The following is a 14152-nucleotide window of genomic DNA, read 5'->3' as shown; positions in this document are numbered from 1 at the left end:
AGCATCAACGCACAGAGCTGCTGCTTTTACTTCTTGGTTTTAGTGTCCGGTATCTGGGGAAGAAAAGGTTGCTTTTCCTTGACTTCCACGTGCTGGAATTTACAGAACACACCCAGGCATGGCAAGCACAGCGTGAGAAAGTGAAAAGTGCCCCTCACATGCTCCTTTCATAATTATTTTTCATACTGTTGCCGACTAGCCCTCCCCACACAGACCATGTCAGCCTAGCCATCAATTTTTCATCTCATATTGCTGTGTGCTTGCTAACACAGAGCTTTCCAGAATATGGGAAAAACTTATTTTGATCTGTCTCTCCTGGACTGTATGATGCCACCTCATCCAGTCCATGCTCAAAATGTTTTGCTGTCTCCTAAAACAAGATTGCCGTTCTGAAGAGTAGTATCCGTGGTATCGTAGTTCCCCAAAGCAGAAGCAAGAGATTGCTACCAAGGGTCGTCTTAGCGCACAGGTGTCTGTACTTGCATCGTATGGAGGACAAGAGATTTCTCCTGCCACTGTCCCCCCAACCAAAAAGGTAAATCTAAATCTAAATATATAAATAAATATATAAATAGATACGCATCTTTTTTTTGTCAAGCAGTTTGAGTTTTAGCTTCCTAGTTGGCACGTACCCTGGTAGTGGTAGGTTCCCTTATGACTTAGTCTGAGGCACTTTAGGCTTCTGCCCTCCTGTCCAGCCAGCCATGTTCCCCAGGAAGCAGTTTCATTAATTTGAACTTAAAATGTTCTTTTCTCTTCCTTTTTTGAACCAAGAAGCATGTGAACACTGCAACCCACACAAGCTTTTCCTGCTTCTCCCCATCCCAGTGACTGCAGATTGCAGTTGCATCTCATGGAAAATTTCTGATGGAGGAATACAGGGCTACAAGGGAGGAGCATGTGAAATCAGGTCCCAAATCTCTTGAATCTCTGTTGAACTTTTTTCTCAGCTTTATCAAGTAGGGTATTTTCAGAAGCATTTAGACCTTAAGCCGGTTACATGTCCTCTTTAATTACAGGTATAACTGCAAACGTAGTAGATGGTAAGAAATTTACTGAACAGATGATTCTCGAGGCCATGACTGATAAACAACCACAAGGATATAAAGATTTTCTAACCAAATAAAGGCATGAAAATTGTGTGTAGTAAAATCACCAGCTTCAGGGAAACAGAGATCAGAATGTTATAACCTGAAAAGAACTCATACCAATAACGTTGTCATAATTAGATCAATGTTACTAACATGTAGTCAAAAAAATATCACACTCCCGGGGCTGTATAAACAAATCTCCTGTTTTTAACGTTAAATTACATAACAACCTAATGAAGCTGCCTACAAATGACAATGTAGGTGGAGCTGTCTTTAAGCCATATATAAGACTGTAAGAAATATTTTTTCCCCCGCATTGCCGCTACTGCAGAATCAGGTACGCAGCGTTGGTTGCTCTGGTGTCCTGTACTGTGCTTCGACAGATGCAAACATTGTCTCACTCTCATTGAAGGAGGGTTGCACTTTAGAACGTAGTCTAGGATTTTGTTGACTGTGTTTAATTATCCTGGTTACTTGCATTTGAGGACTGGATGGTGAATTTGGATGTAGCAGTAGCAAAGTGCTCATGTCAATTCAGCTGACTACAATGAAGCAGAAGAGATTTCTGCCGTTAGAGCATAAGAAAAATTAAGAGCTGCAGAAGACAGAGAAAGGCATGTAAAATCTCTTGAAGACAATGTTTCAGTAGAGAGCAAATACATCTCCTAGACAGGTCTAGTGCTCAATTACTTAATCATACAGATTAACTATAACTAATATTACCTTTAATTAATAATAACACATCTCATTACAGTTAAGAAGTCATGATTTCATGGTCTCAAAGATCTTCTACTTTGGTAAGTTCCTTTTTTTCTCTAGGCATATAATTGTTTACCTGTTTCCAAAGTAGCCTACAGGGAAATGCAGGTGCATATGGCCCTAATCCATGTTTTTAATTGAATGCAATTAATCAATTCAACCAAGCAGCTAAATTGCTACGTGAGAAAGGAGGATCAATCTGTGACACAGAGTGGGATGGTCAAGCTAGGTGCCTGCAGCTCTTGGAAATTATTTGTTCTCAGATTTGTGTACCTAAATTCCCTACCTCTTAAATGGGACATAATGATATAGAACAGAATATTTCAGTTGGAGGGGACCTACAATGATCATCTGTCTCACACTGGTAATGTTAAGATTTAGGGTGCTTCATGAATCTTAATTTAAAACATAGTGGTGAGCTTCACAGAAAAGCTGCTGAGAAAATGAATAGTAAGGACCTTGGTTGTTTAGCTCCTTGAGAGTACTGTCTCTGATCTTCTTGTATGTAACGTGCATGTTAAAACTTATAATTTAGAAAGCAATACAAGGAGGAAAAGAAGAAGAAAGAGGTGCTTAGAAATAAAAAGAAACAAAGGAAACATTTTTCTGAGGTGGAATTAAAAAACAGAAGAGGAAAAAAACATACTCAGCAGGAACTACGAAATAGAGTAAAAGTAATTCTTAAACTTTCCTCTTTTTCACCCTCCCTTAGGACTTCTGTTCTGTCCACACCTCTGACAGTCATCACTGAGACACTTTTTTTCCGAAAAAGAGGAAGGAAAACCCATCAGCAGCTTTCCTGGGCTCTCGATGACAAAGTGAGCGAAGAAAGGGACGTGTTCCTGATTTACCCCCTGACTTGGAGAGAGCAGGTCTGTCCTCCCCGAGGGGGAGAAGCTGCAGCGCTGGGAAGGATGGGAATGCTGGTGAGAGCAGCCATGCTTATGAGTCCTCTTCTCCTCTGCAACGGTGAGTCTAAGGAAAGGTCTCCTGCTCGGGGCAGTTCCTTCCCTGGCACTGGTGTGTCTGCCTGCGTTTGTACAGGGGTGGTTCTGTTTCGGGAATAGAAATATGGCAAAAACGCCAACATCTTTGCATGCTGCTGGCTCCGTGTTCAGTTGTTTCCAATCCAGTGGCTGTGGAGCGCGATGGTGCATGAAGGCTATGGAAACGCTGCCCACGTACTTAGAGTGCAAAGATCCCATATACGTTGTGACAGTTATTTCACGGAGCACAGCCGGCAGTCCAGCACGAAGGGCCTGGTTAGTTCTTGTGTTCCCAGGAAAGGGGAGGTTTGGAAACCAGGAGAAAAGGGTAAAGAATTTTCCATGGAAGCATAGGTTCAGCCCTAAGAGTGACAAAAACGTACTGGGACAAAGTCAGTGGACCCCATCTTTATAGGAAAATTCAAAGCTTTAGACTTCTTTGATCCATTGCTTAAGTTGCTTAAATTCAGCTCAGTCTAAAAAAGCAGTGTCTTTCAGAAGAACAAACGGGCAGCGGAGGAGAGAAAACTGTAAAAACTGTGGTTTGCTGTTAACGTGTGGTGCTTCCCAGGAAAGCCCCGAGAGTGACATTGGGTGGCGGGGGCAGACGCCAGCTGTGACCGGGGAGCTGTGCAACTCGGGCTTGAGACGAACTCTTTCCCTCAGGTCTAAGCCGTCCGCTAATTCTGATCCTATGCTCTGCATGGCGTTCACTTGCTTGCAGGTAAGCACCAGGCAGAGCATGAGAGCCAAACTGGACACGCGGCACACATCAGTCCCGGCAATCAGCTGTCTCCCATCTGTCTTCCTCGTGCCGCGTTGCTTTTTTGTTAGCCCATCCCTGAACAGACCGTCCCGCATCGTCTGTACGGACTGCCCGTGCTTTTGATTCGGTGGATCCCACTTGCTGATGCTCTCACCACCGCTTCGTCCCCCAGGAGCTGCCTTCACCGTGATTGCTTTTTTTTTTTTTTTTTTTTAAATTTCTCTCTCCACTCTTCCTGCAGCTTTTCTGGACCTGACTGGCCCCAGTGAGATCAAAGGCGTATGGAAGGGATCCACCACCTTGCCGTGTGCCTATGTGCCTGTGAAGGACTTCGTACAGCAAACGCTCATGTGGACTGTGGCACACGACCAGAGCTCTGGCACCATCTTTCGGAGGGATGGCTCTGGCGACCACGTTCTCCTGTCCGAGTACAGGGACAGGGTCAGTGTCCTGAAGGACGCCCCAGGGAACGTGTCTCTCCACATCTTGAACCTGGAGGTCTCTGACAGGGGAACCTACACTTGCCAGGTCACCTGGAGAGCCAGCAACAAGAGCCTGATAACAAAAGAGATCACCACTAAAGTGGAGGTTGTTAAAGGTAAACCCAAGAAGGAAGCTGTGCAGGAGGGGAAGGCTTGGCTCGGGAAGGCTTGTAGGAATTGAACAGACCGGGTAGGCAGTGACCACCCGCTTCCGATGCAGGAGCGCTTTGCTGAGTGGTGTCAGACTCCGGCGAGAAGCAGCAAATAGGTCAGAGAGAGGAATTCTGCCCACGATACTGCGGTCCGGGGGCTGGGGGAGGATTTGTGGCCTCTCACTTACCGATTTGTCCCGGGCTCTACCGCATCCGATGGCTCAGTGTTTCCAAGGGACACGCACCAGAGGGGAAGTCCCTGGGATATTGCATTGCTTTGCCTGGGCAGTGGTGATTTATAGAGGAACGGAGATGGCATCAACCCAGCAGAGCAGGCCTTCGTGTAGGAGGTGCAATGGGTGGCATAGCTGGTACAGGCACAGCTAAGCCAAGCTTAACCTGTGCAGAGAGGTGACGTGAGAGCGGTGCCCCTCTTCCTCCTGGGAAAGCACTGAAAGCCGGAGCAAGAGCTGCCGTGAGGGGGGGAGGACCCTTCCCCACCACAACCGGGGCCAGCGTGACCCGGGCCCCATCCGCTTTCTCTTCCAGTTGCAGCGACCAAGCCCGTCATCAGGGCCAGCGAGCCGGGGCTGACTTTCCCGGCAGGAGCCCGGACCAGCCTGACCTGTGTGGCCAGCGGGTCCCCCCCCATCAGCTACCGCTGGTTCAGGGGCACCCCGGGAGGGAAAGCCCTGCTCCTGAGCAGCCAGGCCGAGCTGGCGTGGGACAGCCTGCGGCCCTCCGACACCGGGAAGTACTACTGTGAGGCCGAAAACAGGGTCGGGGCCGGGGCTGTGCAGCAGAGCGACGCCGTTGAGCTGACGGTGAGAGGTGAGTGCCCAGAGCCACAGCTGGATGGAAAACATCTGGAGTCCTTCCATACTGGAATGGAACAACGTTCCTACTTCCCTTCCCTGACAGAAGAAAACGCAAAAAGCCTTGGCCTTCTGCACTCTGAAGCACTTCTCATCACTGGCTCTGGCTTTCTATCCTTTTTTATTTCCTGTATTCAATTTCCCCCCTCCTCTTTACAGAAACTGCTCTTTTCTGATGCAAAAGAGGTTTTGTGTTTAAAACACATATCTATTCCTCTTTGGCTTTTTTGAAATTCTTGCTGGCTGTGTAATGCTGCCTATTGCAGTTTAGCAAGTTTAGACCAGGAATCAGGACTTCATTTTGAGTATGAGGAACATATGAGTGGTAATTCAGGTGAAAAAATCAAACTGGCCTTTGTTCCTTACGATTTGCTACGTGTTTCAGGAAAACACACTGCACTTTACACACGCTCTGTGCTCTGATGTGTCCAGGCTCTGCAAGACAGTGTATGATGGATGCCTTCCTTGGGGAAGACTTGCTACTTTCCTTGGCTGGTAACTCGGTCATCAGAGCCGTGAAGCCTGTGATCGCAGAGCCGAGCACAGGCACCACACGGTGACCTTTGAAAGAGGCAAAGCCTGCTGAGCTCCCTGTGGAACAAAGGTTATGGCTGAAACGACACGTGGTTTTTCATAGCAGTTGCACGTAAGAGCGTACAACAAGGGAACAGGAATTAACGATGGCCACGCTTGTCCACGCTGCTGGCACACAGCCCCCCGCCCTGTCCGCTGGATGGTGGCTGCTTCCTCGTGGTCCTGCCCCACCAGTGGAGAAGTTCTGTATTGCAGCAGCATCACAAACACGGTCAGACTCCGGTGTGAGCCTCTCTCTCGTTCACCTTGCAGATCTGCCCACAACAACAGTGGCCTCTCGGAGGGATGTGGGAACCTCGGGGAGACACCACCCAACCACAGGTCGGGGTAACAGCAGTTCTGGCTGGCAGCAAGGACGAGGAGTCGGGGGAGGCTTTGACACCCGCGCTTAGCAGTGGATTTTGTTGCTGGGGAATACAGTCTTGACAGCATTGTATCTTAGTCCATACGCCTCAGTTTTTAATCCAGATGTTTCTGAATGTAGAACATCCTCCTTTCCTCAGTCTCCAGTCTGCAGAGGGCTTTCAGCTTGGTCTTAGGGAGGTTGTGTCTCTGTATGGGAGGCTCTGTATGTGACTTAGGGCTGCTAGAAATACCATTTCCTAACTTGTAGACCATATAGGATGTTCTGGGTTCTGTTCTTTTTTAAAGGCCTTTTTTGCTTGTTTTCTGGTCTTGAATGAAAGCTGCTAAAGTGGGAGGCAGAGCTAGTATCTCTCGTGTCAGATACAAGCGATGCAAAAGCTGCTTCAGACCTGACTGGAAACGGTCTACCTTACCAAGGACAGTTGTTTTAAGGGAGGGCTTGTGGTTTCCAGTTTGTTTTTGTGGGATGTGGGAATTCAGACCTGGGCTAGAGTAGGTCTGCTTGTGGAAACTCTGTATTTTGGGGTTCTGTTTCATTTGAGTTTGTAGTGCCCCACCAATTGCACAGCAGGTCGTGGGAATCGGCATCAGTGACCAGAAGCTAAGGGAAGATGTTGACAATTGTTGACTATTCTTGCAGAGAAAAAACAAACGGAGCTGGTGTTCAGAGGCACCTCAGTAATCTCTTGGACTCCATGGGGCTCCACCACCATTACAGGTGTGTGTATGGACATGCACAGATACATATATATCTAGTGTATATACATAGTTTGTGTATACATAGTATATATAGTGTATATATACTATATATAGTATCTATCTAGTGTGTATATATAGTACTATATATACTTTCTATATATTATAGTCTATATATAGTACTCATTTCTAGAGTTTGCCTATTTTCACTGCCTTGTAAAGGTGATGGAGATACTCTCTTTTGATCCTACGGCTATAATCCTGGATCTCCTGGTGCTAAAACAAGGACTGGAAATGCACTGTGAGCCTTTCACTCCTGTTTTGCAGACCTGCCCATAACAGTAGTGACTTCTGAGAATGGTGTGGGATATCCAGAAAAGAATTATACAACTCAGAGTAAGTGGAGAGCAAAACAAAGCTAAGAACAAGATTAGGGACAGTAGTCAGTACCTTCAGCCTCAAAATTAGTGTTCTGCCTTTTGGCTGCAAATTGTATTAATGGCTGTTCTCAAGGGACCTAGGTGATCCATGGTGACTCTTTAAAAGACTCTGGATGTTTTTAGGGGGGGGGGGAGGAAAGCTTTCATAGTTGGAGCATACAGAGGTGTTGCTGTGTTCCTGAACAGTGGCCCATTTTGATCTTTTCTTTGGGTGTCAAAGCTGGAACAGCAGAAAAGCCTCAGTGTGCAACTCAAGCAGATCTTCTATACCTCCTCTAGCATTGCAGTGCCGTGGTAGGTTTAAACGTGTTCCAAATACGACTGAACAGTATGCTTGAATGAAAAGCGGAGACCCTTTATTTCATGACGTGTAGTGCAACTATTCTGGCCAGCTCACAGCCCCAGTTAGCCTCAGCATTAAGAGACTCTGCCGGCTGTCTTTATGGCCGCAGTCTCTCAGGGAGATGTATGCAGTGTAAGTCTGGCTGGCTCACACAATCGCACCTATTCAGAGCCACATGAGCAAGGTGCTGTTAGGATGGGGACGAGCAGGGACAGGCACATACAGTACAACCCTGCGTGCCCACGACAGGGCTGGCTGCTGTTGTCCTCAGGGACGTGGTCAGCATCGTGTAACTGCTGCTGCTACTGTGACCCGGGGGGGCTTCTCTGTTTGAAAGTCTTCTGCTGTACTGTTCTAGATTTCCAGAGGACTCACCTGCCCCTGTACGTGGTCATCCTGATTGCTGTGGTTTGCGGTGCTGTGATTTTCCTTGTCATCTTTCTTATCATTTGCATTAGAAAGCCCAAAGAAGGTGAGTAGAATGTTCTGGAAAACTTGAATGTGTTCTGCATGCCCAGCTTGGTTTTGCCTTTGAGGGTTTTTGGGGATGGGGCTGGTACTGTGCTCGCAGCTACCGGTAGCAGCTCTGGCACCTTGGTGTGGTTGCCTGGCACCTTGCCCAGCCGGCAACTAAGCCCCACGCAGCCGCTCGCTCCCCCCCCCCCAGTGGGATGGGGGAGAGAATCGGAAGGGTAAAAGTGAGAAAACTCATGGGTTGAGATAAAGACAGTTTAACAGGGAAAGCAAAAGCCATGCACGCAAGCCAAGCAAAACAAGGAATCCATTCCCCACTTCCCATCGGCAGGCAGTGTTCAGCCATGGCCAGGAAAGCAGGGCTCCATCACACCTAACGGTGGCTTGGGAAGACAAATGCCATCGCTCCCAATGTCCCCCCCTTCCTCCTTCTTCCCCCAGCTTTCTGTGCTGAGCATGGCGTCCTGTGGTCTGGAATATCCCTTTGGGCAGTTGGGGTCAGCTGTCCCGGCTGTGTCCCCTCCCGGCTCCTTGTGCCCCCCCAGCCTCCTCGCTGGTGGGCTGGGGTGAGGAGCAGAAAAGGCCTCGACGCTGTGTAAGCACTGCTCAGCAGTAAGGAAATCATCCCGGTGTTATCCACACTGTTCCCAGCACGAATCCAAAACACAGCCCCATACTAGCTACTGTGAAGAAAATTAACTCTATCCCAGCCCAAACCAGCATACACCTGCATCATACAGGCAGTCGCTCAAAACGTGCACGGATCAAAACAGGCGGTGGAAGGTCTGAAGAGGCAGAGAAGCCCCTTTTCCTCAGGGAAAACCGCTCGCAGCAGTCGGGGAGGCTCTGCCAGGCGCCGGCCGGCGAGGACGCCCGGCGGGCTGCCGGCAGCAAGGGCCAGGGGGCAGGCGCTGCCCGCCCTGCCCGCGCTGCCCGCCCTGCCCGCGCCGGCGGCCCCAGCCCCGCTGCTCCGCCGCGGGAAGGGCCGGGACGGGGACGGAGCGGCCCCTGCAGCGCTGATCCCCACGCTGGTTCCGGGGGGTCTCGGTGTCGGCCCCCCCGGCCATCCCGCCGCGCCCGCCGCTCTGCCCCGGTCGCTTGGGGCCGGTGATGTCCCTCCGGTCCTGCCGGACGCCCCGTGGCTCTCAAACTTCCCTGCTCGACCGAGCCTGTTGATCAGATCTTTTAAGGTATCTGGTAGCAAGTTCATCCTGCCCTGCTATTTATCAAACATATATAATCTTTAAAATACCTGTTTGCACCAGCTGCTGCTTTGTATTTCCCTTAGTACCTGGAGGAAAAGAGGTCATCATTAATTCTCCCTATTCAGTACAGATTCATTTCTTTTCTAGTCTTCAGATGTAGGATACATTTACCGAATGCTTCTGTTTTTCTGCACTAATACTGGAAAACTCCCGACCAAATGCTTTCTCAGAGCCCCCTTTCTCACTAATAGCACTCAGCAGTGTACAGGAAACACATCAGGGTTTCGATTTGGGGTTTTTGAATACTGATGGCTGTAGTTTTCTCCTTGTCCCTTTGTTTCTTTAATTAGCTTTCTACAACTCCATGCCACCAATTAATAACAATTATCATCAAATACTCCTTTTGCATTTTTTCTTTTTCTTTTTTTTCTTTTTAAAGGAATCCAGAATAACTTTTTTCTAAAATGCTCTTTATTGAACTTCTAATGAATAGGAAAACTGGGGGAACTGGGAGCTTCTAGTTTCTAAACCCAACTTTACCTTTGACCTCGGGCCAGTCATTTTGACCCAGTTGTGGTACAGCTGGGATATGGGTTGTTTTCATTTTCTTGGACTGAATCCTGGGAATGGGAGTCGTCACCCACCTAACATGATCTCTAAGGTTCCTATTTTTATTCTGTCTTCAGAGGTCACTTTCTTATATCTAGAAAGGACAAAGGTCACTTTTTTATATCTAGAAATTCTTTTTTAAGACTATGAATGCAAATTATTGACACACATTTCTGATTATTCTTTTCCAGCTCAAGTCTATGAAGTAAAATTGTGAGTATAACCCTTTATCTAACATATTGATGAGTCTTTGGGGACTGTATCAGAGCAGGAAAAAAAACCCACGGTGCTACTTAGCTGTCAGGATGAAAAGCCTCTGAAGCAATACAAATGAAGAGGTTCAAAGTTAGCGCAGTAGTACATTGGACTGATGATCTGTGGGCTTCCCACATCAACACACAATGTAGGAAGAAAGATCTTTTCCTTTGCAGTATTAGAATCATAAAAACGAGCAAGAGCTGTTTATAAACTCCTCAGCTCAATGAGGCCTATTGAAGATCATTGCCAAGGATAAATTCCCAGAGGGTTTTTTTTTTTCCAGATGCAAAGAACAGGAATTCCCCTTCTAGAGAGCTAAGGCTCCTGATGCACAGAATATCCTCTGATTTATCCCTGAAATATCCTTGGGTGAACTTGCCTCTTTTAATCATAGCTGTGGCAGGAGGTTACAGCTATATCTAAAGTCAGGTTTCAGCATCCTGATCTACTTGTAACTTATGGAAGCTGTACTGAAAAGCCTAATAATCCAGTCAAAACATACAAGGAGAACCACTTATCTAGATATAAATTGAAGTGCTGATGACTTGAGTGCCATGGTAGAACATGCCAATGGTGTTTGCCCACGTGCTGTGCTTCCCAAGCAGTTTATAAAGCAGCATTTTAAGTAACAGTTGAACCCTGAGCAACTGAACAAATGGTGTGATGGCATTTCTCCTCAGAGGATTTACCTTCATTTTAAAGATATTAGATATCATAGGCCACATTGTGGATGTGGGCTGCATTCAGTTCACCATTTACCATTCCTCCACTGCTTTTTTTAATATATATATATATATATATTTATCTTGCAAAGAGCAGTTGTCTGGTTGTACCATGCCAAGAAACGGTGGTAATCCTTGTGTTGCTTACATACCTTTTGCTGCCTCTGAACCTCTCCCTGGATTGGAGGCAATGCTGCTGTAATGTCCAAGGTTCTCCTGCCACCTGGAAGCAAAGGACAAGATTCTCTCCTTCAGAATACTGTCATAATCCAATGGCCCAGGTTTACATGGGTTTGAATCAGACCACAATCTTGCTCAAAATCTTGATGGTTGGGAGATGCTTTGACTACTCTGGTTGCAACCCTTCTTTCATATTTTATTTTGATTTCAGCCATAACTCGAGAGCAGCAGCTTCTTCAAGGTGTGAAAGTACAGGTTATTATGAGGAACCCATCTCTGCCACTGAAAACAACTATGTGATGGAGCCCGTGAAAAAGAAAAGATCTGAAGAAATAAATATGAAAGAGAATGAATATAACTGTATTGGAAACACCCAAGAGTCTGAATATGAAGTAGGGGACGCTGTATGAGAACCAACAGTGCTCTACAGGTAGCGTTCCTGAAGAGTACCTTCATCCAGGCAAAATTTATCTTCCTGTTCACCTTTGCCTCTGAAAAACAGGTTGGACAAGCAGTTTTTGCTCCTCCACTATTTGTGGAGCCGCAACAATCTCTGCAGTGAAAATGCAAACCTCGTTAGGAACTTAATTCATAGACTGCTGTATAGATCTTCTGATGTTGCTTTTCTTGGTTCCCTTTCCCCACCTCTGTAGAAGACAGCCCTTGGAAAGCTAGGGTATGCAGACCCCAGGCCAACAGCACTGCACTAAACTTACTGCTTTATAAGACCAAAAGGATCTGCGTTCACAGCCTTCCTGTGGTGGGAGCAGAACCAGCACCAAGGGCGGCTCAACATCCCCATCATCTGGGGGGATGGCATCATCTGGCATCAACATCCCCAGAACAAGGCAGGCCTGGGAATCCGCGTTTCTCCTCCCATCCATCTGAAGTGCTGCATAGGTGGTAGAATGTCCTTTTAAATGTGAGACAGCCCTTAAAGAAACACTGAAAGACAGATTAAAGCCAGGATAAAACCAAGAACCTTACCACACTAGGAGCAGCAGTACAAAAAGAAGAAATGTCCCGTGCACCCGTCGTGCTGCGCTCAATATGCCTTTCTGCAGCACTCGCAATAAGGCGCAGACACACTTGCTATAGTTGTGGCGCTGGACAGCTCGGGCGATTCCGATACTGCAACAAGGCACTTTCTTTCTGAGTTCACCTTCTCTATTCTCTCTTTTAATGCATGCTTAATATTTGAAAGAAATTAGATACTTTTCCATAAGGTTGTGGATAGGATTGTTTACACATGCCTAAATTATTTTGCTATGAATATTTTTGCACAACCGGCTCATCTTTAAAATGCCAGCAAGCACTCACAATTACAGCTCCTCAGTAGGTACTCATGAAGTACTTTCCTCCCGGCTTAGAAGGCCTGAAGGGTAAGTAGGGAGCTGAAAAGCTTTGTTACTCATAATTTCTACCACCCTGAGTAAATCTATAACATGGATATCACAGAGTTATGGAAGAATCTTCTTATAATGAATGACAGGGCAATCCCATGTCCGATTAAAAGCCATGCGGACAGATGTAAAACAAAACGAGCGATCTGAGGGGCCGGGGGGATATCGGTGACACAGATACAGGATTAGTGGGCCCCCAGATTTGTTGCTCACACTCGGGAAAGATCTGCATCTGCACTTCTCTGCAAGCATCAGCTCAAAATTCACTGGTGTTCAAAGACAGTATTAGGTGCTTTTAGGGAAGGCATTACCATGCAATAGAAAACAGGATTGTGATACTGTAAAAACCCATGGAGTACTTCCACCTTATGTATGCATGTAGGTCTCTCATCCTGACAGGGTTTAACAGAGCTAGAAAAGTTACTGAGAATGATAATGAAGGATGATTAGTGGCATGAAACCACTTCTGTGCAAATGCATTATACCTTCTCAGCTTGGAAAAAAGAGAAGAAGGAGGCAAAATGAGCAAAGTGTACTCGTCATGACCAGTGTGGAGAAGATGAATAGGGGCTATTTGTTTACAGTTTCTCCAAAGAGAAAAGGAAGCAGACATTTAAAGGGAGAGGATAAGTACTTCTTTTATGCAATACAGAAATAAGTTTGGAATGCAATGCTACTCATCCAGTGCTATGACAACCCAAAGTACACAGAGGTCCAATGAGAAATTAGAGGAATGAATGATCTAAAAGTTCATCAAAATTCACAAACCACCAGGCACACTTTACAGGTACTTATCAGTGACCTTACACTTTCTCCCTGAATCTCCTGTACCACAACTTTTATTTCTCTTTGTTAAGAATGCACTTAAAATTAAGGGCTGGGAAACCTTGATTTCAAAATGGAAAGGGAACAAACAGCAGCTTTTGTTGGTGATGACCTCTTGGAAAAAATTGTCAACATGTACATGCAGCTTATTGCAAATGTGGAGAAGCAAATGAAAATCATTAAACATCAGGACTGCAAAGTCAGTAGATTTTGTTATACTTCTCTTTATTTTGCCTATAAAAGTAGGTGTGCGTGTATGTCTGTGTGTGCCCAGGAATTACGCTCCTAGGAGGATATTAGGTCCCTCTACTTGAAAGCAGAGGAATTATTGTGAATCTGCTGGAGTTTGGGATATGTTCTGGATGTTGTGTCAGGCGATGTTTGCAGGCTGTAGTCAGCCACAGTTTAGGGAACAGAAGATGCAAGAGTTGCTGCCTGTCCGATCTGAGGTTCAGAGCTAATGAAATGAGACGTTTAGGATGTGAAAGAAAATGAGTTCTGTTATGAAGAGTGTAAAAAGCCAGTGAAGTCTGACAGTCTTTCTTCCTAAGCAGGAAGGTGAGTAGGGGAGGAGAACTGTTGCAATAGTATTGCAAGGCACACTGTTATCACTAAAAGGGTTTTCCAGAGAACGACAGAAAAATCAGGACTGGATAGTGTCTCAATGTGATGACAAATCAACAGTGTTGAAATTTGCTGGGAAACTGTCATGTTTTCTTAATCATTCAATTCTAGATGAGGTTGCAGTTTTTAGAGCCCTGCAGTAATGCTCTCGTTCTTTAAAAAGGGGTTTTAAAAAAAGTGTGTGTGTGTACATGTGTTTGGTAGGGAGGGGGTGGGAAGGGAATGCCACTGGTACTGGAAAGCAGCCCGCCCGTCTGAGCCCCATCCCAGAAACAAACTTACTGCAATGGGAATACGGGGCT

At 46.3% G+C, this 14152-nt stretch overlaps 1 protein-coding gene and 1 long non-coding RNA gene across 3 annotated transcripts; one reads left to right on the top strand and one right to left on the bottom strand.

Annotated features, from left to right (window-relative positions):
- Nucleotides 1-1257: 1257 nt before the first annotated feature.
- LOC127019727 (uncharacterized) lies at nt 1258-11110 on the bottom strand. The gene is made up of 3 exons (XR_007766962.1): nt 10971-11110; nt 9277-9315; nt 1258-1633 (listed from the first exon to the last, which is right to left on the bottom strand). It is a non-coding gene; the product is annotated as an uncharacterized LOC127019727 (long non-coding RNA).
- On the top strand, nt 2114-13417 carry LOC127019724 (V-set and immunoglobulin domain-containing protein 4-like). Of its 2 annotated transcripts, XM_050901904.1 has the most exons (10): nt 2114-2214; nt 2563-2819; nt 3844-4200; nt 4786-5067; nt 5958-6032; nt 6712-6789; nt 7095-7163; nt 7909-8022; nt 10030-10051; nt 11210-13417. In XM_050901904.1, the coding sequence occupies exons 2-10, from the start codon at nt 2765-2767 to the stop codon at nt 11406-11408; spliced, it is 1251 nt and encodes a 416-aa protein (XP_050757861.1). In that variant the 5' UTR covers nt 2114-2214; nt 2563-2764; the 3' UTR covers nt 11409-13417. The 2 variants fall into 2 exon arrangements, with proteins under 2 accessions (XP_050757861.1, XP_050757862.1); XM_050901905.1 differs by lacking the exons at nt 5958-6032; nt 6712-6789; nt 7095-7163.
- The last annotated feature ends 735 nt before the right edge of the window (nt 13418-14152 follow it).

The sequence above is a fragment of the Gymnogyps californianus genome, chromosome 9 (assembly GCF_018139145.2).
Source record: "Gymnogyps californianus isolate 813 chromosome 9, ASM1813914v2, whole genome shotgun sequence".
Classification (NCBI taxonomy): Eukaryota; Metazoa; Chordata; class Aves; order Accipitriformes; family Cathartidae; genus Gymnogyps; species Gymnogyps californianus.
This window is presented reverse-complemented; position numbering and strand designations above follow the sequence as displayed.

Excerpts from the sequence above, each read along its gene's own strand:
- LOC127019724 (XM_050901904.1), top strand. The coding sequence starts at position 2,765 with ATGGGAATGCTGGTGAGAGCAGCCATGCTTATGAGTCCTCTTCTCCTC. Across the intron at positions 5,068-5,957 it reads CGTTGAGCTGACGGTGAGAG|ATCTGCCCACAACAACAGTG; the intron begins GTGAGTGCCCAG and ends TTCACCTTGCAG. Across the intron at positions 7,164-7,908 it reads AAAGAATTATACAACTCAGA|ATTTCCAGAGGACTCACCTG; the intron begins GTAAGTGGAGAG and ends GTACTGTTCTAG.